Below are 25,192 nucleotides of genomic sequence, written 5' to 3' on the forward strand. Positions count from 1 at the left end.
TCTGGAAGCATAGTGGCCAGATGAGTCACTAGAGCTGACAGCCACAGACAGCAAACATTTGTAATTTTGATGGTACCCCTCCACTGTGGTTTGGCTTCTGTGTTACCACCCAGAGCTCCCTAGGTTGGAAGCTTGGTGTCTGGATGTTAGTATTGAGCAGAGTGTGAAGCTACTTTTGTTTTGTTTTGTTTTGTTTTGTTTTGTTTTGAGCTGGGGTTTCTCTGTGTAGCCCTGGCTGTCCTGGAACTTGCTCTGTAGATCAGGCTGGCCTCAAATTTGCTGAGATCTGCCTGCCTCTGCCTCTTCTTGAGTGCTGGGACTAAAGGTGTGTACCCCCCACCCCCAGCAGAGCCAGGAAACTTTAAGAGGAGGATCCTAATGCAGTCCTTGTGGCAAGCAAGGGCACTACTCTCTCTATGAGGCCTCTTGGTAATTATGGGGAGGAGCTCTCTCTGGCACTGTGTAGAGTAGGCTATCCTTTATCCTTATAATTCCCCATCATTGCAATCTGCCCCGATGTGCCACAGCAAGACACTTCCCAGAGCTGAGCCAATTCAGGTGCCTTGTCCCCGGCCTTCTGGACCTTAATGAAGACCAGACCTCTTCGTTAAGTTAGCTTCTTCTAGTATTTGTTAAGTGGTTAAAGAGTGACTAATACCCTGTCAAAGTCACATCTTTGGAATGTGTCAATGTATACTATAAACGGTGACACTTGGGCAGCGTTCACAGAATGCAAGATGTAGACAAGTCAGTGGGCAGAGCGAAGGCCCAAGGGCTGATGCACTCCTCAAACCCCAGGGGGGCCTGAGGGGAGGGGTTGGAGAAGACCATCTTGGCTGGATGCTGCCAGAATCCTTTCAGAATTATAAGGATTCCTCACGGGCCCCTGTAGTTGTCTATGTGGCCAGGAGGCAGGGACAGAGACAGGGTCTCGAGCTGAAATTTGAGCTCAGCAACTGGTCACTGACTGGCTAGCAAGCTCCAGAGAGCTGCATATTTCTGCCCACCCAACGCCAGCTTTACAGATGTGCTCCACTAACAGCTGGCTTTACACAGGTGCCAGGGATCCAACCTCAGGTCCTCACGGTGGCACTTCATGGAGAGAGGCATCTCAGCTTCACATTCTGTTCCGAAAGTGTATCACTGCGTTCCGGGGGGGGGGGGGGGGGGGAGGGGACGATCTGAGAACCCTGCACCCTACTCTGTCAAAACTCATCCTGGGCCTAAGGACCAGACACATGGACACTCATGAACAGGACAGGCGTACAAACATGTGTTTACTCCGACTCTAAAGTTTACAAGGGAGCTGGGCAGCAGGTTGTCATACACACATGGCCGACTCCATGACTCATGATTCCGGTTTGTCTCAGTGACTTGTCTCACTCCTGTTGCCCGAGGGCTATCCTGATACCAGCAGGATGCATGGCCGCAGAAACAAGTCTGCTGGGAGGGACAGGACTGGGGCCCCCTCAGCCGAATGCCAGGGGCTAGAGTGGGCTCGAAGCTGACGCAGGGTCATCTGGTGGTGTGCTGTGATGCCTGTTGCAGTTACAGAGCCTCCCAAACGTTACTCACCATAGCACAAGTCATTCAACAAGATCACGTGATTGCAATCACCCAGCTGTCCGGGGTGGGAGGGGGGACGGAGGGGGAGGGGGAGCACGAGCGCTATGTCCCTGTCCAGAATGGACAGATTGACTATGTGACCCACATGGTCATAAAGGCAATGTTTGCCCAAGGCATGTTGCTCTTGGAGGCCCTGCCAAGCCAGCCAGGGCTGAGGTCCCGTGAAAGATTTCCTGTGCCCATGTGGCCTTGGCGGCAGGGAGCAGTCCACAGCGTCTGGCTTGCAAAGTAATGAGGCTTTGCGTCAGTCTCCACCCATTGGGTCGTCTGCGACAGGGTCGGGACTTCCCGTGTCAGCTCCGGGGTTTCCTCTTCCTCTCTCTCAGGGCTTCTCATGTCTTCCCCAGAATAGAAGATCTGCAGGTTTAGACACACAGGAGAGTGAGGTGAGACCCTTCCTGTGGTCAGAGTGCTTCCACTAGAGGCCACCTTCTCAGCTGATAGAGGACCAGAGAGGGGTGGCAAATACTGCTTTCGCTCAGCCCTCTAAGTTCATTGCTTGCTTTGGGCTCCTGTCTTGCTGTGTGAGCATGCTGGACAAACAGGAGGTAGTGTGTGTGCAGTGTGTGTGTGTGGTGTGCAGTGTGTGTGTAATGTGCAGTGAGTGTGTGTGTAGTGTGTAGTGTGCAGTGTGTGTGTGTGTGTGTAGTGTGTAGTGTGCAGTGTATGTGTGTGTGTATGTGTGCATGCACATGCGTGTGCACATGTGAGTTTTTTTGGCATAAAAATACGGACTAGAGCCAGGCAATGGTGATTCATGCTTTTAATCCCAGCACTCAGAAGGCAAAGGCAGGTGAATCTCTGAGATCAAGGCCAACCTAGTCTACAGAATGAGTTCCACAATGGCCAGGACCGCACAGAGAAACCCTATCTTGAAAAAAAAAACTAACAAACGAACTAAATGAATAAATAAATAAGTAAATAAGTAAGTTTAGGCCCGGGATATGTATCCTGACCATTCCACAGAGGTGCAGCCAGGCTCGAGGGGTCACTGGCTCAGTCTCCTTCCAATACTCACTGCTTGCAAGCCCCGCCCTCAGCTTGCAAGCCCCGCCCTCAGCTTGCAAGCCCCGCCCTCAGCCTCCTCCTGGCCTCAAACAGCCACTTGTCTCCCCCCCCCCACCCCCGCCTGGTCCATCCTCCCGCCCCTTCCGGGCACACAGACCCACCTTAGAGATTTCCACCTCTCCTTTTCTGTCTGGTTTTCTGGGCTCTCGCTTTCATAGGAAGCCAAATACAGACCTGAACCAAAACGGAAGTGAAATTATGCGCGTGCGACAGGTGACCACAATTCCTTGTTTACCCAGAACTTGACCTGCTTTTTGTTTGTGAGTTAAACTTCTCATTTGGAGGTCACTGTTTACAGGCGATTTTTAAAAATAACACGCAGAGATCCCATGGCCCCCTCTACACAATTTCCCCCAGCGGTACCAATGTGCAAAATGCGTCCTTCACTTACGACGATTTAATGTTCAGTTTTTCTACTCGTGATGCTGAATATTATCTACATTTAGTAGATAACACAGTCTGAAATTTGAGTTTGGAGTTTTCTCTTAGTTAGCAATAAGAAGTGTGCTCCTCTCCATGGGCTGCAGTCACTTTATTATCAGTCATGGGACTCCAATATATACAGTGTATCACATTTAATAAACAACATGGGCTATTTCACATGTAGTAATATAATGTCTTATGTTAGACCAGGCATGGTGGCTTACCTTTAATCCTAGCACTCGGGAGACAGAGGCAGTCTGATCTCTGTGAGTTCAAGGCCAGCCTGGTCTACCTAGAAAGTTGTACGGCATCTGGGGCTACATAGTGAGACCCTGTCTCAAAAACAAAAACAAAAACAAAAACAAAAACAAAAACAAAGGCTGAAAAAGGAAAACAGTTGTCTCTGTGCTAGATGACTGTGCTTTACCGGACTGTGAGTATTCTAACGCATTAGCAGCAGGCTAGACCAATCTGTAATGACAATCTGTAGGCTGGGGTACTAGAGATGTGTTTTTTGACTGGTGGTATTTCCAGTGTAGGATGGGTTTACTGGGATGCAATTCCATCATCAATTGAAGTACTCTGGTTCATAACTAGGATAACGACACAGGCCGAGTATCATTTCCACAAGGTCCACGGGCAAAGGTGCCCGTTTAGAGTCACAGCCACTTCCTGTATGGCCCCACAGTTTCCCCCTTTCCCTCCTCGCCCCTATTCTCCCCCCCCCCCTTTTCTTTCAGTGATGTTGGGGATTAAACCCAGGGCAACATTCTACCATCAAGCTACATGCCAGATGTTCTCCCTTTTCTTAACTTCCAACAATCACTAATAGGTTCTCCATTCCTTCAGTAATTTGAAGAATATTATATAGTCATTATATAGAATATATATGCATGTATATAATTTTCGTTTGTTTTTTGTTGTTGTAGTTTCTCAGTGAGCCTGAATATCATTTATCTAAAGTAAATCAATGCTCAGGAGTGCAATTTCTTAGTTATATAATGTTAATAGTACTTAGTTTTACAAGAAACTCTTTGTCAGATGGGGCATGCTGGCTCCTGCCTATAATCCTAACACTGGGAGACCCAAGTGTGAGTTTGGAGTTAGTCTGGCCTACATAAGTCCTAGCCTAACCTGAGTTACATAGTGAAGTCCTACCTCAACAAACAAAACAAAACAAAAAACAATTTTCTAGGTAACCACAAAGAGTGAAACAAGCAAACCCAAAACCAAGACCTCTTTGTCTACACAGAGGCTTCCTGGGCTATGACACGGTTATGTCCCAATAAACGCATGCAAACTGAAACTGTTACAGTTAAATCGGTGCATTTAACAAGCCAGACCTGGTGCTCCACGCTTGCAATCCCAGCTACCTTAGGGGCTGATGGAGGAGGACCACTAACTAGGTCAGGTTTGCCTGGGCTACCAAAATGAGTTTGAAATCATCTCAGGCAACTTAGTGAGACCCTGCCTCAAAATCAAAAGTACAAAAGAGGCTTTTGGGGATATAGCTCAGTGTTAGGATATTTGCCTGGAGGTGTGTGAGGCCTTCCACAGTCTCCAGAAATCAGTGTCTCACGCCAGTGTGCATCACATGCACCACACAGGCACCATCCATGGAAAACCGGTACCAAACCAGTGCTTGGCTCCCCTCATGTGAGCCCCAGTTCTCTCCTCCACTGACATTTTATTAATGAGAGAAAACCAGAGGACACTGGTGCTGAAGTGAGGCTATGCCCTACTCTAATTCTCCCATATTGTATAGAATTCTGACACTGTTGAAAGACAACTATCTTCATTTATGCTTGTAACACAAGATGATCATGGCAGATGGACAGGCTGCTCATGTTTAGAATGGCTGACAATGATCACACCCTGTTCAGGGAAGAATCTGGACTCAGGGGTCCTTGAGGTGCTAGCTAGCCTGCAACCTGTTGAGTTGATATCTTGCGCTCCTTAGGAGGCAACTGGGTGCTCATCAGACAAGGGAATATACCTTCTCTATTCCACGCTGGGTCCAACAAGTATGCGTGAGACATTACCTCAGCCCAAAGCTGGTGTCCCTGCATGGCGAGTGACTGAGAGACAGGCCGTGAGGCCACCTTACCGTCTTCGCTGAAGATGGGGGCAGTGTACAGGTAGTGCGTGATGCTTGGATCTTGCTCGAAAGGACATTCCACTTGTTTCCAAGTAATGAATTCTCCAACCTGCTTGGCCAGTTCCAGAAACTTCTGCCATGTTTACAGAGACACAAAATGGAGGAGAGTGAGCGGCTTCCCTTGGGTCATCACCCTTCTTGGGGATCTGAGCGGGAACATGGGACCACAGGTGGCAGCAGAACCTAGGAAGGGTGCTGAGCATTCTGTGAGAACCTTGTCAGTTCTCCTTCTTAGATCCTGTGGCACCTCAGGCTCCCAGCAATGCCTCCCAGGGGTGACAGCCATTGTCCCACACAGTTTTTTGAGACAGTGTCTCACCATGTAGCCAGGGCTGGCCTGGAACTACCTGTGTGCATCACGCTAGCTTTGAATTCACAGAGAGCCTCTTGCCTCTGATTCCAGAATACCTGAATTAAAGGTGTGCGCCACCATACCTAGCTGCTCCCAGCCTTGGCCTAAATGTAGCAAGAATTCTTTTTTTCTTTTTCTCCGTTTTCCTTTGGGAAAATGACACAAGCTTCTTGATGTAAATGCAATTCAGTAAATCTATTAAGATAAAATTTAAGTAATTTTACAAGATTTGAATTATTTTTAATTATGTGCATATATGTGGGTATGTGTGTGTGAGTATAGGTGCCCACAGAGGCCAGCAGAGAGTGTTGTTCAGAATCCCTGGAGCTGAAGTTACAGGCATTTGTGAGTTTCCTGACATGGTGCTGGGAACCGAATGGGGGGATCGTGGAAGAGCAGTGTATGTTCTTAACTGCGGCTCCATCTATGAAACCCAAGTAAATTCTTTCTTTTTTTTTTTTGTGGTTTTTTTTTTTATTTGGTTTTTTCGAGACAGGGTTTCTCTGTATAGCTCTGGCTGTCCTGGAACTCACTCTGTAGACCAGGCTGGCCTCGAACTCAGAAATCTGCCTGCCTCTGCCTCCCAGAGTGCTGGGATTACAGGCGTGCGCCACCACCGCCCGGCTCCAAGTAAATTCTTAAAAAAAAAAAAACCCACCAACTGTGACATTTTATTGTATACATATGTGTAGGTATATGTGTACATTAGTGCACTGGTAGAGGTCAAGGGCTTCTTGCAGGAATCAGTTCTATCTCTCTACCATGTAGACCTTAGAGACAGAACTCAGGTGTGGCAGCAAGCACCTCGAATAGTCCTAAGTAAGTTCCTTTAAGTGTATTTTAAAATAGAATCATTTTCGTTGTTATTTTGAGACAGGGTTTCTCTGCGTAGCCCTGGCTGTCCTGGAACTCGCTCTGTAGACTAGGCTGGCCTCAAACTCACAGAAATATGCCCTGTGTCTGCCTTCTGAGTGCTGAGATTAAAGGTGTGCACCACTGCTATATAGCTTAGAATCATCTTTTAATATGCATAAGCAATTGGTTCTAAGATCCCCTTACCCCAACCAAGATAATCCCAAACCACAGAGGTTCTGGTCCCTTTTTAAGATGGTATATATTTTTTTTCAATTTCAAGAATTGGAGTTTATTAATTTTAAGTAACAATAATTTAAAAGGTACAATGGGTTCTCATATTACAGAACCATATCCATATAATAAAGAAAGCTGACCAGGGTTGTAAACCAATATATAATAATATCAGTTAATGAGGAAGCTAGAGATCATTGAATTACCTCGAATTCAAAGCCTCTTGAATTGCCACAGGGAACACACTTGCTTTTGCTGTTTTGATTTTAAGGAGAGTCCCACATGTGCACCCACCACTGGCCTCAGACTCACTAGGTGAATTCTGGCTACTGCTCCCTTCCCTAGACACAGATTAACACACAGAAAGGCAGATTAAGGTTAACTAGCTATTGGCTGTTCTGTTCAATACAGTGCTTGAAGTCCTAGCCAGAGCAATCAGACAACAAAAGGAGGTCAAAGGATATAAATCAGAAAGGAAGAGGTCAAAATACCACTATTTGCAGATGATATGATTGTATACTTAAGTGACCCCAAAAATTCCACCAGAGAACTCCCAAAGCTGATAAACAACATTAGCAAAGTGGCCAGATATAAAAATTAACTCAAACAAATCAGTAGCCTTCCTCTACTCAAAGGATAAACAAGCTGAGAAAGAAATTAGGGAAATGACACCCTTCACAATAGTCACAAATAATGTTACATACATAGGTGTGACTCTAACCAAGCAAGTGGAAGATCTATATGACAAGAACTTCAAGCCTCTGAAGAAAGAAATTGCAGAAGATCTCAGAAGATGGAAAGATCTGCTGTGCTCATGGATTGGCAGGATAAATATAGTAAAAATGGCCATCTTGCTGGAAGCAGTCTACAGATTCAATGCAATCCCCATCAAAATTCCAAATCAATTCTTTATAGATCTAGAAAGACCAATCTGCAAATTCATTTGGAACAACAACAACAACAACAACAACAACAACAACAACAACAAAAACCCAGGACATCAAAAACTATTCTCCACAACAAAAGAACTTCTGGGGGGAATCACCATCCCTGACCTCAAGCTCTACTACAGAGCAATAGTGGTAATAACTGTATGGTATTGGTACAAAAACAGGAAGGAAGATCAATGGAATAGAATTGAAGACCCAGAAATGAACCCACATACCTATGGTCACTTGATATTTGACAAAGGAGATAAAAACATCCAATGGAAAAAAGACAGCATTTTAAACAAATGGTGCTGGATCAACTGGAGGTCGGCATGTAGAAAATACAAATGCCCATTCTTATCTCCTTGTACAAAGCTCAAGTCCAAGTGGATCAAGGACCTCTACATAAAACCAGATACATTGAAGCTTATAGAGGAGAAAATGGGAAGAGCCTTGAACACACAGGCACAGGGGAAAATTTGCTGAATAGAACACCAATGGCTTATTTTCTAAGAACAAGAATCAACAAATGGGACCTCATAAAACTGCAAAGTGTCTGTAAGGCAAAGGACACTGTCAATAGGACAAAAGGGCAACCAACAGATTGGGAAAAGATCTTTACCAACTCTACATCTGATAGAGGGCTAATATCCAACGTATACAAAGAACTCAAGAAGTTAGACTCCAGAGAGTCAAATAACCCCATTAAAAATGGGGTACAGAGCTAAACAGAGAATTCTCAACTGAGGAAACTCGAATGGCTGGCTGTGAAGCACCTAAAGAAATGTTCAACATCCTTAGTAATCAGGGAAATGCAAATCAAAACAACCCTGAGATTCTACCTCACACGGGTCAGAATGGCTAAGATAAAAACTCAGGGGACAGCAGATGCTGGAGAGGATGTGGGGAAAAAGGAACACTTCTCCATTGTTGGTGGGATTGCAAGCTGGTAAAACCACTTTGGAAATCAGTTTGGTGGTTCCTCAGAAAATTAGACATAGTACTACCTGAGGACCCAGCTATACCACTCCTGGGCATATACCCAGAAAGTGCTCCTACATGTAATAAGGACACATGCTCCACTATGTTCATAGCTGCCTTATTTATAATAGCCAGAAGCTGGAAAGAACCCAGATGTCCTTCAACAGAGGAATGGATACAGAAACTGTGGTATATATACACAATGGAATACTATTCAGCCATTAAAAACAATGAATTCATGAAATTCTTAGGCAAATGGATGGAACTAGAAAGTGTCATCCTGAGCGAGGCAACCCAATCACAAAAGATCACACATGGCATGCACTCACTAATAAGCAGATGTTAGCCCAAAAGCTCAAAATAAACAAGTTACAATTTACCCAGCACAGGAAGCTCAAGAAGGAGAACTTAAGTAAGAGAGCTTTGTTTCCTCTGAGAAGGGAACAAAATACTCACAGGAGCAATAAGGGAGACAATGTGTGGAGCAGGGGCTAAAGTAAAGGCCACCCAGAGACTGCCCTACCTGGGGATTCACCCCATAAACAGTCACCAAACCTCTACACTATTATGGATGACAAGAAGTGTATATCAAAAGGAGCATGCCATGCTTGTCTCCGGAGGGGCTCTGCCAGAGCCTGCCAGCAGTCAACCATTGGACTGGGCATGGGGTCCCCAATGGAGGAGTTGGAGGGTGATCCGGAGGAGCTGAAGGGGTTTACAGCCTCATGGGAAGAACAATGATTTTGGCCACCCAGATGCCCCAGGACTCCCAGGGACTAAATCATCAACCAAGGGGTACACATGGTTCCAGCCAAATGTGGCAGAGGAATGCCTCAGTGGGAGGAGTGGTCCTTGGTCAGGTAAAGGCTCAATAGATGCCCCAACAAAGGGAAATCGAGGGGGTGGAGACAGGAATGGGTCAGGTGGAGGGGCATACACGTGGAGGCAGGGGGTGGGAGGAGGGGATGGGGCCTTTGGGGAATGGGGAAATTGGGAGAGGTTTTACCATTGGCAATGTAAGTGAAGATGATATTCAATAAAAAGAGAAAAAATATAAAACATGGGTTGTAATTAAAATATATTATAATGGCAATGGAAAAGATGGTACATTTATTTCTGCATAACAGAGATAGCTCCTCTTGCAGGCTTTAAACTGTCTCCAGGTTCCTCCTGACACCTAGCATCATGTAATGCTATGCAAATGGATTCTGTGTGCATTGTTCCGGGAACCGTGACAAGTGAAACAGTCTGTATGTCTTCAGTACAGATGTAAAGAAGAAATATTTTCCATCCACCGATGCAGAGCCCAGGGAAACAGAGGGCTGACGGCATATGTGTTTAAACTTTAAAAGCATGCTAACTTTCAGAAGGACTCCAAACACATAGCAGCCTGTGAAATGCCCTCAATAGGCTTCTTCTCCAGCTGGTGACACTGCTGGAAGGCTATGAAACATTTGGGAGGTGCAGATTTGGAAGTGTGTCACTGGGGGTGGCCTTGGAGGGTTGACAGCCTGGTCCCACCTGCTGTGTGGATGTCGCTTCCTGAGACACAATGTGGCCAGCCAGCTTTCTGCCCCGCCCTCCGTTCCTTGCCTTTAATGATGAACTCTCATCCCCTTGAAACCATAAGCCAAAACACACCCTTTCTCCTTTGTTTCTGCCAGCGTATTTGATCACAGATGCGGCAAAGAAGGTAGGACACAGCCCAAAGCCACGTCCACACTGGAGAGCCTGCCCTGTTTCATCCCCATATCAGCCCTAGTAGCCGGGTCTAGCCCCTACCACCTGCCCTCGGTGTGTGGTCACATGACTGGCTCACAGTCTTCCACAGCTCTGTTTCTAAGGACCAGTTCAAGAAGAGAAGAGTCCCCGCTCTCAGTTATATGTCAGGGACACCAACAGAAAAATCCATCCCAAGTTCCTGGCCCCTGAAGCCTCATCTATGTGGCCTCTAGATAAGACCCTGGGACCACCACTGGGCTGGACAGTCCTTTGGATCTGCCAACTTTGGGACAACCAGGCCTGTGTGTTACCTGAGATCTGTGCAGACACCAGTTGTAGGCCAAAGAGCCCAGGCTTGTGTCGTGGTCCTCATCAGCTGGGGACACTCACAGAGTTCTTGACAACCTCTAAGACCTCTGTGTAGTCACAGCTGTGGCCCCATTGACAGAAGTAAGAGGATGAGCTTCCTTCAGAGGAGCAGCTCTCAGCCTTCCTAGTGCTGTGACCCTCTAACACAGTTCTTCATGTCCTGGTGACACCCAACCATAAAATTATTTTCACTGCTACTTTATAACTGTAACTTTGCTAATGTTGTGAATCATAATGCAAATATCTGCGTTCTGGTAGTCTTAGCAGACTCCTGAGAAAGGATTGTTCAACCCCCCCCCCCAAAGGGGCTGTGACCCATAGGTTGAGAACCACTTCTATAGAGCAAGTAATAGGTCTAGGATCTATGTTTGTTGGCGCTGAAGGCTAAGTGAACACCTGGTAGGGTTAAGCCTTCTGCAAGACAAGGGCCTCCTTTCCCCTACAGATTGGAAGGTCCCACTAAGCCATGCTGTTTGCTGGACTCTGTCTACAGAGCCCACCCACCACATCAGTGTGTGGAGGGGATCTTCTGAAGTGTTCGGGAACTCTGGTTCTCTGAGCGAGGGGCTCATGCCCAGCCTGCTGTGGGAACCCCAGCAGATGGGGGTGTCTCTGCTTGGGAGGTCATGGGAACTTCCTGAAGGCTACCTAATGAGACTGGTGAGCTGTGGGAGCAGAAAACTCTTTGCTTTTGCCCTCTGTGGTTTCCGCTTTACACGCTTGTCCTGCAGTCCAGGGACCCTCCTTTTTGGGAACTGCTGTGGTTCCCATGCACTGCACATTTGCGTGGTCCTTGAAGCACCTTGACAGCTGCCATTGTAGGTCTTCAGGGTTGGCTTTCTCTTCAGTCTTCTGCTCTTCAAGGGTCAAAATAATTCGCCCCCTGTGCTGAGAACAATGCCAAGGATGGAGTGTGTCTGTTGGCATGTGCCTGAGCCTCAGCCCTCTGGCTGATGTTAGGGGACCTGGACAACCCCAGTCTGAAACGGCAGTAAACTGAGGCACCCTGCCTTGCCTGCAGCCCCCATGGACCTAGCTATCCAGGGTCCAGCAGTCCCACGCTGGCAACTTTTGTGTGTGTTTGTGTTTGTGTGACTACAGGTGCACTCGGATAAGTAGAGGCCAGAGGATGACCTCGGGCAATGCCTATCATGCTTTTTAAGATGGGGTCTCTTGGCTGGGCATGGAGGCACACACCTTTAATCCAAGCACTTGGGAGGTAGAGGCAGGTGGATCTCCATGAGTTCCAGGATGACCAGGGCTACATAGAGAAACCCTGCCTGGAAAATCAAAACAAAACAAAGCAAGCAAACAAACAAAAGACAGTCTCTCACTGGCCTAGAACTAATGAATTAAGCTAGGTTGACTGTCCAGAGACACCCAGAAATCCACTTCTCTCCTCTTCCCAGGACTGGGATCATAAACCCATTCCAACAAACCCAGCTTTTCTTCTCATGGTTCTGGGGGTGGGGTCCTCCTGCTCGAATCACGAGCACTTCATTTGGAGGCCTCTCTTTAGCTGCCTCCCTTGATTGTGCTGGGGACAATTAGCATTATTGAAAGTCAGTTGACCCACCTCAAAGTTGACATGCCCATTGGGAAGGCGGTTGGCGCAGCCCTCATTGAGGAAATAAATGTCCTTGATGAGCAGGCTGAAGAAGGGGATGACAATCTAGAAGGGAGAAGGTGCAGATCAACATAAAGGGACAGCCCCGAGTAGCCCAGAGCTGGAAGGGGGCTCAGAGTACAGGCACAGGAAGTGCCACTCTGTCCCATGTTTACACAGCCTCAGTATGCATGGGAGAAAACTCATGCAGAAACCCACTGCTGCAAGTCACTTCTCTGATCAGAGGTGACAGCCCAGCTTCTATACAGTCCGCCCTAGAGTCCGACTCGTGAGCTGGGAGCCAGTACCCTGAGGCTAAAGCACAGCATCACTTGTGTCCTGGGCTCAGCAAAGCAGCCGATGCAGTATAGCAAGGCTAGTATATTAAAAGCTGGGCAGGATGGGGCTCGATACCTGGCCCTGCTACTGCCTCGCAGTGCAACTGAACAGTGAAGAATCCTCACGGGGACTCAGTCTTCCAATCTGGCAGATGGGAATGCTGAAGCCCATCAGAGTTAAGTGGGGGGCTGGGGATCATGGAGCCCACCTGTTCTAGATACTCAGTGGAGAGAAGTCCCTGCCCCTGCTGCCTGGCTTTCTGATGTCCTGGTTCCTGGCTGCGGCAGGCTTACTAGGGCAGGGACTGGGCCATGTGGTTTGGTCCCTTGGATTCCTGACTGCTACAGTTTGGATCATGTGTTTTCCAAAGGCCCCTATAACTATGATTTGCTTCCCAGGGAGGTGTTCATGGGAGGCTGTGAAAAAAAATTAGGAGATAGAGTTTAATTAGCATGAGCTCTTTGGTCACTGGGGACATGCCTTTGAATTTTGAGGTTTTTTTCTCCTCTTTTTGGCTCCCCTGTCATCAAGTGAACAGTTCAATTTTATCACGTGTTTTTACCATCAGAGCCCTACAGTAACAAAGTCAACCAATCATGGACTGAAACCTACAAAACATGCAGGAAAAACCGAACCTTTTTGCTTTATCACTTGATTGTGTCAGGTATTTGGTTACAGTGTAGACAGAAAGCTAAAGAACACATTGATACAGCCTACCCGGAAATAATACAGGAGGAGCTATGGAGGCCGGACCGTCTAAGCTTTGAAGGCTCTTCCTTCCCTACCTTCTCTCTGCTGCTGTGAGCAGTGAGCGAGCGGTGGGCGGCCCCGCGCAGAGCTGTCCTATAGTTGCAGAAATTCCCCGTTGGGTCCATCTGGTGCTGGAAGGAGACAGGGAGACATCTGAGTAGATAGATATATTCAGGCACCAGATGGCCACACCCCTCGGACCAGCAGGCCTGTTTACCTCCAGAATGAAGAACTTGGCTGTTTTCACTTTGGCCCAAGTCTTCTTCAGACGGGAGACAGGGCTCATGTTCATGCCAGCTGGAAGATGGTGAAGAGAGATGAGCCGGCTCCTCCCGCCTGGGCAGTCCCCTTTGTCCCCAGAGGAAAACCGGTCTCCGTGTGCCCTGCCTGTGGCTGCAGGGCGGCTGAGTGGGCAGGTGCCGGTGTACTTTGTACTGAGGTGGACTTGGGTGTATGTGACTCTCTGACTGACCCATCTACCGGGTCTGCCATTGCATCAATACTTATTTTGGTTTCCTCCTCTCTGTCTATAGTGAACACTGCCAGACTCTTCAAAGGCATCCCTCAGTGTTTGACCTTGCTACAAATGGAGCACCTCCGTCAGCCTCTGGAGCCACACCCTGCAGAGAAGACTCTTGCCGCGCACCCCACCTGCCAGCCGTCCCCACTTTAACCTCGCTGGTGGTCCCCACACAGGATATTCGAGGCCTGGGCAAGTCCACTTACAGATAATGGCCATGAGGGAGTTGAAGTTGCCGATGTTGAAGCACTCGCGGGCCACATCAATGAAGAACTCGATCACCTGCGCTCTCTGCTTCTTCTTGGCTGGCTGGGGAGACGACACCCGCGCTTCAGTGGGGCACGTGTCCTTCCCCATTCGAACACCCCAACCAACCAGCCTAGCTCTCCTGCTCTTCTCTGAGCCCATTTCACAGCTGAGAAGCCCAAGGTCTCGGGACCCTTGATAGCAGATGCGGTACCCAGCTCAGAGGCGTGCAGGGCAGAGGTGGGTCAGTGATGCTCCTGTGGGGCGCCCCTGCACCAGAGAGGCTGGGAGGCATCTTTGGGATGGCGCCCCTTCAAGGGCAAACTTTCCCTAAGAGATTGAAAGAGCGCTATTTCCTTTCTGCCCAGCGTGGAATTCCTCTCTTTTCAGTAGAGGCCACACACCAAGCCTGGGCCCGCCCTCTGTGTTGCCCCCCTGTCGCTGTGAGAACTTACCTTAGGGACAAGTAGTTAAGACTCTCCATCTTTCTGGTGGCTCAGGACAAAGCTGTCCTTTCCCCAGGGCCATCTCAGGCGAGTTCCTGGGTGGTCTAGCCTCCACATTAGCCAACCTTAACTGCCGAGCCAGTGATGGGAATGTGGGAACAGGCTCAGGCCAGTACAATTCAGGAGCATTTTTCTTTTCTTTTCTTTTTTCTTTTTGGTTTTTCGAGACAGAGTTTCTCTGTTTAAGCCCCGGCTGTCCTGGAACTCACTTTGTGTCCAGCCTGGCCTTGAACTCAGAAATCCACCGACCTTTGCCTCCCAAGTGCTGGGATTACAGGCGTGCGCCACCATTGCTCTGCGCATGCGCCTCTCCTGCCCGACTTAGGAGCATCTTTCTTGTCCATCAACACCATTGTCTCTCTAGCCACCAGGAAGTGACACTGTAGGTGTACCATCACAGCCCCCAAAGAGTCCTCTTTGCCCACCTGAGGCTTAGTCCTGTCCATCAAATAGCAACACTAATGGAGGACAGTGATGGAGCCAGGTGATGTTTAGATAGACGCTGACCGTGTCAGCCCACTATGAACACCACAGGTCGGTTTCTCCCTCAGCACAAACCTGACTGCCCTGTTCAGCTGCTGACCCTGAATGAGCATTGACCCTTGACCCCAGGCTCTGTCTCAGCACCTGTTTTGTACCCTGTGAGCCAACCTAGCCGGTCTGACCCAGTGTGTTTCAGGACAATGGTTCTTGACCTGTGGGCCGTGACCCACGGGGGAGGGGTGTCAAAGATCATATCCTGCGTCTCAGATATTTATATTATGATTCATAACAGTAGCAAAATGACAGTCATGAGGTAGCAACAAAAATAATTTTATGGTTGAGGGGTCAGTCACCACAACATGAGGAACTGTATTAGTGTGTCAGCATTAGGAAGACTGAGCACCACTGCCTGAGGGTGAAGACAGCGTCCAGAGGACAGTTTAAAGGAAGAGAAGATGACAGGCAGGGTTTGGCCAGGCACCTCCCCTCCGTGCCAACGTGTTTAACATTAGGGTGACAGAACTTCCTGCAGACAGAAGCCGCCACTGGCCTGGACTTGTTTTGGAATGCAGCTTTTTAAAAAAAATTTATGGCCCATCATTTTTTTTTTTATATTCAGAAAATGACAGATAAAAAGTGTACCAGTGATGGATGGTTTGGGGCAAATTGTACCTGTCCTTTGGAACAGTGAAGAAACACATACAAAGCAAGGCGAGTGGACACAGAGAAACCTGTGGAGATGGCCTCCCATTCCCTGCAAGCATCATCCACTAACTACACAAACAACAGTACGCTTTTAGATTACACTGAACACCTGAACTTTAAAAAGCAGTTGGGGCTTGGAATTAAATAAAGAAAAGATTTAGGAATAGATTTATTTCCAATCTCATTGTTGGCCTGAACTTTTAACATGCAATTTCCCAATTCTTAAAGGTTAGATCCCTTTTTATCTCCAAGCCCCAAGTAAGCTACACAGCCCAGCTGCCTGAGGCAGACAGGTCCAGACGGAGGCACACAGTAGCCAGCCCTCAGTCCCCAGCAAATAGTCTGATTTCCACTTGGCTGGTAGATCTACCCTGAGACTTTCGCTGGAGGGAAGAGGTGAACCTGGTCTGGTACAATGGTCCAGCCGAGCCCTGGACTTGGAAGGTTGGGACTCGATACGTCCCCAGGTAGCCTCCGGCTGGCAGGCAGGACCAAGCTGGCTTTACTACTCACCATGCAGATTTCTGTGGCTACCAGGTAACATAGTCTGTTGAACCACTTCACGTAGGCCTCTACGTTGTTCGTCTTGTCACTGAAGCGGGGCTAGGAAAGACATGTGGGCTGAGTCTCCTTACTGATAACTTTTTAGAGCGTAGAATCAGGTCACAGTCATTATGAAGAGCCCAGACAATGGAACAATCTCAAAGTCACAAACACAATCAGATCAGAAACACAATGATCGGATGTGGAACCTCCTGGTCTTCCAGGAGGCTAGAGGTCCTGGGGTTATCCCCAGGATCACAATGGCAGGAGAAGGCAAAGGGGGGGAGGGGTTGGATATAGAGCCCTGCATAGACTGCACACTCACAATGTGGGAGAGACCATTGGGTCCATCCACAGCACCAGATGATGTATAAATACATCAATTAATAAGGCTGTACTTCAAGATTTCGAGTATATACACAGAATCGATATTACCCATAGATCCTGTGTTTGCTAATTTGTGTACTACCTTTCTTTCTCTCTTCTAATAGCTTGCATTGCTTTCCCATCCAATGGGAACAGGCACAGGAAGGCAAAACACCTGAGCCACTTGCATAAGCATTGCCAGCTAAGACTGAACTAAATAAAGCTGCCATGTCTTGTTTCTGCCCACACCGTGAGCAAGGATCCTTCTCCCTGCCTCTGGTTAGTATCTCTTTTCTTTTCCTTTTATGTTTTCTTTGGAGAATAGTTTCCATGTTTTCAAAGGATTCCAAGAATAATACTAAAGTGATACATTTTATTTTTGAAGCACACAAAGGCTATGATGGTATCTCCTACAGAGAAAACATGTCCTAGATAGCTCTCATTTGTCTATGGCCTCTACAGACATTGATAGCCAAACAGAGAGAAATGGATAGACAAGTGAGTGGACAAACAGATTTAGAGACAGACAAGTAAGTAGCTAGATTAGATACATATACCAATAAATATTTTCTTTATGTGATGCTGGGGATGAAATCCATGCTAGGCAAAAATTCTACTCTCACGTTCCTGCTCAGACCCTGGCATGAGTTGGCCTGTTACTCCATAATGCACATTAGATATGTGTTCTTTTACACATGAGCGCGTATCCATGTCTAGGTGTTGATTGCTTGTAGAAAATTTTGAGAAAAGAAGCTTGTGTGAACCTGATGCTGCATTTCCCCCAGGAGCAATGGCTTAGGATTTGCTAAGTTGACGTTCGTGTTGGTGTTCTAGAACCTAATTAATGGGAATAACAAAATCAACTCTATGTATGTATGTATGTATGTATGTATGTATGTATATGTGTATCTATATCTATAGATTTCCATTTGAATTTTTTTCCTGAGTCATGTTTGGAGAAAAAAAAATGCAACCTATGCTGAACATTCTATGTATTGTAAATACACAGACCACTGCTTAAAAGATTAAACTTAAGGTAAAGGAATGTGTATGTTAAATCCGTGGGGATACTTTTCAATGAGTAGAGGAGGTAGATGGAAAAAAACGTAAAGAACGGAGAGCAGAAGACGTGGGGAGTCAAGGGAGATGAGGACAAAGACCACAGGAGTGGAGGAGGCCGCCCCACCCCTCACACCAGCAACTGCAGTCAAATCCCACTTCCTGACATTTTCTAAGTCAAGGAGGTAAATCAAAGAGAAGTAGGAAATTGCACATTTGACAAATGGCACATAGCTCTTCTGAGAATTCCAACTTTAGTGGTTCAACTAAGATTTTTCAGTTTTATGGTGGGCTTCTCAGGACAGAACCCAATGGAAAGTAAAGGAGGATTTGTAGCATTTGGACAACATTTTAAAGCAAAAAAAAAAAAAAATTCTGATGGAAAAGCACTGTAGAAGCAACTAAGGGGGAACCACACTGTGATAAGAGGTTCAATTCCTCAGGAAAATATCACAAGTCTAAACATGCTTGTGTTGAGTAACACGGCTTCAAAATATGGAGTTGGGACTGGCGAGATGACTCAGTAGGCAAAGTATTTGCCAGATAAGCATGAATACTTGAGTCTGATGCCTAGAACCTCACCACACACACACACACACACACACACACACTCACACTCACACATGCACACACACACACACACACACACACGCACGCACACACAAGCATGCACGTGCATGTGCACACCAAGCTCTGTTGCATTCACTTGTAATCCCAGTGATGTGATTGTTATATTGATGAAGAGAAACAAATAAATCACAAAAAGTAGTAATGGGACTCCAGCATGGATGTGCAGAAATTTTAAAGAATAGTTGAGTTGCCAGTGGGTAGCTTTATATCTGTAGACAGAAAAATTTAAGGGCAAACGTTAAATTCTTGACACAGTATAACAAGTTACAAAGCAGCTTAAGAGGGAGGAGAAAGGCAAAGGCCACGCTACTTAGGAGGCTGAGGCGGGGGAGCCTGAGTTCAAGACCTAGCTGAACTAGTCAGTGAGCCTGTCACAAAACAACAAAACACAAATGGAAGGCTCGGAGCATAGCTCAAGTGTAGAGTGCCTGCCTGAGAAGGAACGATGAAGTTCCTGCCTCAGTACTGCGCTGGGGCGGGGACAGTGAACCGAAACAGCCTTATGGTTACTAGGTAACCGTGAGACTAAACAAAGAAACAATCCAACCAGACAAACTTGACCGGGTTAACGAAAGTCACATCTCTAAGAACACTCAGTCTCCAGAGTCTTTCCTGCCACAGGGCAGTGGTGGCACACGCCTTTAATCCGCACTTGGGAGGCAGAGGCAGGTGGATTCTTTTTCTTTCTTTCTTTCTTTCTTTCTTTCTTTCTTTCTTTCTTTCTTTCTTTCTTTCTTTCTTTCTTTCTTTCTTTCTTTCTTTCTTTCTTTTCTCTTTCTTTTTTTCCTTCTCTCTCTCTCTCTCTCTCTCTCTCTCTTCTCTTTCTTTTTTTTTTTTTTGTTGTTTTGGATTCGGTTCTTTTGAGACAGGGTTTCTCTATGTAGCCCTGGCTGTCCTTGAACTCACTTTGGAGACCAGACTGGCCTTGAACTCAGAAATCTGCCTGCCTCTGCCTCCCAGAGTGCTGGGATTACAGGCGTTTGCCACCATTGCCCGGCCCAGCAGGCAGATTTCTGAGTTTGAGGCCAGCCTGGTCTACAAAGTGAGTTCCAGGACAGCCAGGGCTACACAGAGAAACCCTGTCTCGAAAAACCAAAACCAACCAACCAACCAAACAAACAAACAAAAAAAGAGAGTCTTTGTTGCCAAAAGCTGATCAATAGGTAAATTCCAGGCTTTTACACACCACAGAGAACAGAGGAAGAGGAGCTGAAAACAGTGTCCAGTAGAGAAGTAGCCGCCCAGTCTCACTCATGATAATCTCGGCAGATTCTCCAAACAAAACAGCATGCAGGACACAGGGAAAAGGAGAGACAAGGAAAGGTTTGTTTTCTCCTGGTTTGCTTGTTTTGGAATTGTAAAGTGGATTCAACATTAGTTTTTTTTTTTTTTGAGACAGGGTTTCTCTGTGTAGCTCTGGCTGTCCTGGAGCTCACTTTGTAGACCAGGCTGGCCTCGAACTCAGAAATCCGCCTGCCTCTGCCTCCCAGAGTGCTGGGATTACAGGCGTGCGCCACCACCGCCCGGTGGCGTATTTATTTATTATATGTGAGTACACTGTAGCTGTCTTCAGACACCAGAAGAGGGCATCAGATCCCATGACAGATGGTTATGAGCCACCATGTGGGTGCCAGGATTTGAACTCAGGACCTTTGGAAGAACAACTGGTGCTCTTACCCTCTGAGTCATCTCTCTAGCTCCTCAACACTGATTTTTAAAAGCTAGTAAAAACAGTCACTTAGTAGTGTAGAGGAGAAACAACATGTGAGTTCTGTGATGATACATTATTATGAAAATATCTCTTATATTCAAAAGATGCGAACTTTTGCTGAGCCTTAACACAACTGGAGCTCCCTTAAGACTGACTGGAGTCCTGCTGTGTGCTCGGCCTGCTTGTTCAACCTGCCTCTCAGGGAACAATGTGACAACCATCTTTGTCTTAGATTTCTCACACAATTGGATTTTGCAGCCTAAACTGATGCATAGCTTTAATCTTAAACTGCGTTTTTTTTTCTTCCACATTCCCAGTCCAGAGCTTAAATGTGTGCTGTGGTAACCATTTGCTGAAAAGAGTGAAAAGGACAAAAGAGACCTTGTACAGATAAATATCTGCCGCCAATGCGGGAAAGGACATGGAGATAGACTGTCTGCAGGACTGCTTGCTATTTGGGAAGGTTGGAACTGGTAGTTTCATTCCGTGTAAAACTCCGTTAAAGTATTTATGTAATGCAGCCTTCCTCATGTTATGCTGTCTGTTTAATAGAGAAGAGCAAAGCCCTTTGTTAGGGACAGGTTCACAAAGGCAGCATTCAGGCAGGCACAGATTCAGATATATCTGACAGATGGACAGACTGCAGACAGGACAGAAACCAGAGACAAGACACACGGGGAAGGGTAGGAGAATTCTCATTTGGGCTCTCTCTTGGTCAAAGTCCAAAAGGACACACGTGTTGGATCCTTTTTGTTAATACGGTGCCGATGCATACTGGCGCTCTACTGCCTTTAATCTCTGCGGGGCAATAGAACCAGAGGAAACAGTCCACCCAAACTCAACAATCACACATGCAAGACCTCTTGACAAACTAAGAAGCAAGATACCTTATCGATACCTGAAGAAATAATCAAATAGCAAACACTCTAGCATGGCCTGCTAAAAGTGATCCTTTTAAAACTAGGAAAAGAAGGGTGTCTGTCACTTCTTAACACTTCTGCTTAATGTAGTACCAGGGTGCAAGTACCAGTAGCCATAAGTAAAATCAGGCAGGGGTGTCCTGTATTAAGTAACAGCGCTTCAGAGTGGTAAGGCAATGGAGGAGAATCTGGAGATGATTCCTGTCCTCTTATACCAGTGGAATGTCTATTTTATTCTTGCCACAGAAATAAAAACAAATATTATTTCAGGGGCTGGTGGGGAGGCTCAGTGGTTAGGAGCACTTGCTGGAAGCTCCTAGCACCACATGGTGGCTCAGTTGCCTAGCATGCAGGAGGCTCTGGGTTCAATCCCTAATACCCGCCCCACCAAAAAGTCCTAGTCAGTGCTGTCAGTTACAAAATGGACATGCAAAAATTAAAAAAAAAATACTGCTGTCTTAAGAGCAAGCACCTGAACTGACCACTGGTTTTCACTGAATCTTATTTTGACTTGATGAATGACGGAGAAACCCCCCATTGTTCAGACTTCAGCATTTGGCTGATCTTGTCTTGAAAATGAATAAAAAGCCACCACTTCCAAGGAAACAATTCACAGCATTTGTTGCCAATGATGAAGTCCAAGCTTTCAAGAGAAACGTGGGAATTTACAAAGCCCTCCCCCACCTCTGTGAGCTTGACAGCCTCAGGGTTTTCACGGATTTTCTCCCCAACAGTCAGAGATCTGCTATACTCTGTCTCCGTGGGTTTTCTTTTTTAGTGATGTATGGTGCTATAAAATCACATATTCAAGGTGCGTTACAGTCCAGTGGACATCCTGTCTATGGAAAGGTCACTGCTATATTTTTGGACCTCATGTTACAATGAATGTTTAAAAATTAGCACTTGCACCTAACAAGAATATGGACAGATAACTCATAAGAATGTCAAATATTTCAAATTCTCAACTATATACCGGTGAGATTAGATTTCCCCTCCCTTCCCTCCAGGGATTGGCACTAGAACCAACCTAGGGGGTTCCTGAGCTGGAGGAAAGGGTTCTCCGCTTGAGCTCCAGCTCCCAGCCTCAGGACCCACGTGTGCATAGTGGATGCTATTGTTCATCTGTCTAGTAAAGTCCTGTGGTCTTTACCAAAACCATGGGCAGCTTAAAAAGAGCAATTATCATTACAGCATTTAATTTGCACTCTTTTTTTTTAAGGCGGGGCCACAAATAACGGATGCTTCCAGTTCTGACTGGATCTAGCCGGTTGGCTAGACACCCTACTCCTGTGGCTGGGGCCCTAGGAGGAAAGAACTAGCTTTCAATGCTAGTGTGGCTCAACCCTCCCAATCTTTTCAAGCAACGGCACCAGCCAGCACTTCCTATAGTGGCCGCTAGAGGGCACAAGTGCCTGTCGAAACGCACAAGGAGGACCTTCACATCCCACTATGCTAGGTGCACCTGTACCTTCTCTCTGCCCCACGTTGAAGCCTGACTCAGGGTGACAGCGGGTTTCCCGGCTCTCCCCCCACCCTGGCTGATTGAGTGATCTGGCGGGGTATGTCCAGCCAGTCCCCTGGGCTCTCTGGGATTCATTGCCGTTATCTGAGCTGGGAAGGCCAGGTGGAGTATCCAGGGGCCCTCCATTCTGCTCTGGGCAGTGTCGAGGCTTTCCCAGCTGATGTCCGTGAGGTCCCCCATCATGGCCACCATTGGGTGGAGGCCACTGTAGTCTCAGCTCTCCCAAGAACCCTTTACCTTTGTGCCTGCCAGGGGGTCCTTGTTCACAAAAGCCTGGACAAACTCCTCGGGCCCAATGTGCCTTAGTCGCTCCTGCATGGGGACGGGAGAAGAGTCAGAAAAGAGGGAGGAGCACACGCTGGGGAGGAGGCACGAGTTGGGAAGCAGCCAGGGCACAGTCAGGGGTGTGTGTTAGGGAGGTGTCAACGTCCCCCCATTACCTCTTCCTGGGGGCCCTTTGGCCTCTGTATCTACACAGATATCTACACCCCGCCATGTGCTCGGGGTGAGGTCAGCTCATTCCTTTTACCAACATGAAGGAGGGCTCGGCTGCTGCTCTGGAAAACCGGGAGAGCAGCCTCACCCTACTTCCGGCCTCGTGTGTGGGGCCCAAATGGCAAGTGCCTTATTTCTGAGAAGATCACACAGTGAATGGCATCAGAATGCGAGTTTGAACCCCGTTCCTCTGTCCCCAGGTTAGACCCTTAGCTGGCACCTGCAGATCTCCTGTCCCAGGCCCAGGAATGCTGAGGGACTGCTCTAGGGTCTCCCGTAGCAGCCCTTTGGGCCTGGATCCCTGAGCTACGCTGAGATCAGGAAAGACCGGTTAGGGGCAGTGTTTGCCACAGCGAAGGGCTCCTTCCCTGGGTCCCGCTCACCAGCTCCACGTGGGTCAGTTGCTGGGCCAGCGTGTACGGGTCACTGCAGACACCTAGGAGCTCCCTGTGGATGGAGGCTGGAGGCTTGGTCCTGTAGGAGATGGGCTTGTCGGCCCCCGCTGGGCCTTCTGGCCCCTGGCCAAGTGACGCCAACTTCTGGTGCAGACTCTGCAGGAGCTGGTGCACCCTGTTCCCGTAGGTCTACAGTTGGGGTGAGGGGAGAGGGCACTCAGGCCTGAAGGTCCACACCCCAAACTCAACCCCCGCTGCAGGCTCCTGGGCTCCAAAGTGTGTGTGTGTGTATGTGTGTGTGTGTGTGTGTGTTGAGTGTGTTTTTTGTGTGTGTTTTGAGTGTGTGTATTTATGTGCTGAGTGTGTATGCATGTGCAAAGTGTGTGTGTGGTATGTGTTATGTAGAGCATGTTTTGTGTGGTTTGAATGTGTGTGGTGTGTGTATGTGGTACGTATGTGTGTGTCATGTGGGGTGTGTGTATGTGGTGTATGTGTTTTGAATGTGTGTGTATGTAGTGTATATGTGTAGTATGTTGAGTGTTTTGTGTGTGTGTTTTGAGTATGTGTATATATATATGTGTGTGTTGAGTGTGTTTTGTGTGTGTGTGTGTGGTATGTGTTAGGTAGTGTGTGTGGTATGTTGAGTATGTTTTGTGTGTTTTGAATGTGTGTGGTGTATGGAATGTGTTTTGTATGTGTGTGGTGTGTATGTGGTATGTATGTGTGTTATGTGTGTTATGTGTATGTGTGTATTGAGTGTGCTTTTATATCATATGTTGTGTGTGTATGTGTTGTGTGTATATATGTGTGTATGTGTTTTGAATGTGTGTATATAGTGTGTGTGTATATATGTGTGTGTCTTGAGTGTGTTTTGTGTGTCATGTGTTGTATGTATGTGTTTTGAATGTGTGTATACGTGTGTGTGTGTGTGTGTGTGTGTGTGTGTGTGGTATGACTCTGTGGACAAGGCCAGGTACCAGCAGATATCCTGGGAACCTGTCCCATCCTGAAGAAGGCCCCTACATCGGACATGTGGTTGGGGCTGAAGCGAAGGCCATCTGGGGAGGAGGCTGTGGGCTACAGGGAGGGATGAGCCAGTCCTTCGGGTAGAACGTCTCAGGTAGAACCAGCTGCTTCTGGGCTCCGGGCAGAGGCCAGGGAAGCCAGGGAAGGAAGGAAGGGGAGGAAGGGAAGGCGCAGGACAGACACGGCCCTGGAAGATCGGCCTCTTGCTGACTGGAGCGGGAACCATCCTGGTCCTCAAGCCTGGCTCAGAACCAGGCTCTGGACCAGCCTCACTCTCCTGCCTCAGCTCCTGGCAATGCTGCCTTCCTCACAGGACCCCAGTTAGAATGCTGCTGCAGGGGGCAGGAAGCACCATCTTTGTTACAAGAACCCAGCCCAGCTCTGGGCGTGCAGGGCACACTCAGTGACCAGGGCAAGGACAAACCCTCCCAACATGGAGCTCGGAAGGACGGCCTGCTTCGGACTGTGCCTTGAACTGGGGACAGGGACAAGGGGTTCCCCGGGGGCACCTTCTATTCACAATGGGAAATCCATCAGCTCTCCAGCAGAGACCCTATTTCTGTCTTTTTTAAAAAAGATTTTTTTAATTAAAACAAATTGATGCAAATGTGTTTGTTTGTGTGCTGGCGTGTACACTTCAGAACAGGTGCCCTTAA

The 25,192-nt window shown here is 47.4% G+C and overlaps 1 protein-coding gene across 1 annotated transcript in view; it reads right to left on the reverse strand.

Annotated features, from left to right (window-relative positions):
* Window positions 1–1,251: 1,251 nt before the first annotated feature.
* Window positions 1,252–25,192, reverse strand: part of Rasgef1c (RasGEF domain family member 1C) — an 80,709-nt gene continuing 56,768 nt past the window's right edge. The window contains exons 5-14 of the mRNA XM_052196576.1: window positions 23,499–23,699; window positions 22,858–22,932; window positions 16,383–16,472; window positions 14,136–14,238; window positions 13,627–13,706; window positions 13,445–13,540; window positions 12,291–12,386; window positions 5,225–5,348; window positions 2,796–2,868; window positions 1,252–1,983 (exon numbers count right to left, since the gene is read on the reverse strand). Coding sequence (XP_052052536.1) covers window positions 1,959–1,983; window positions 2,796–2,868; window positions 5,225–5,348; window positions 12,291–12,386; window positions 13,445–13,540; window positions 13,627–13,706; window positions 14,136–14,238; window positions 16,383–16,472; window positions 22,858–22,932; window positions 23,499–23,699 — 963 coding nt within the window. The 3' untranslated portion in view covers window positions 1,252–1,958. The remainder of the gene's footprint in view (window positions 1,984–2,795; window positions 2,869–5,224; window positions 5,349–12,290; window positions 12,387–13,444; window positions 13,541–13,626; window positions 13,707–14,135; window positions 14,239–16,382; window positions 16,473–22,857; window positions 22,933–23,498; window positions 23,700–25,192) is intronic.

This window comes from Apodemus sylvaticus, chromosome 10, assembly GCF_947179515.1.
Source record: "Apodemus sylvaticus chromosome 10, mApoSyl1.1, whole genome shotgun sequence".
Lineage (NCBI taxonomy): Eukaryota > Metazoa > Chordata > Mammalia > Rodentia > Muridae > Apodemus > Apodemus sylvaticus.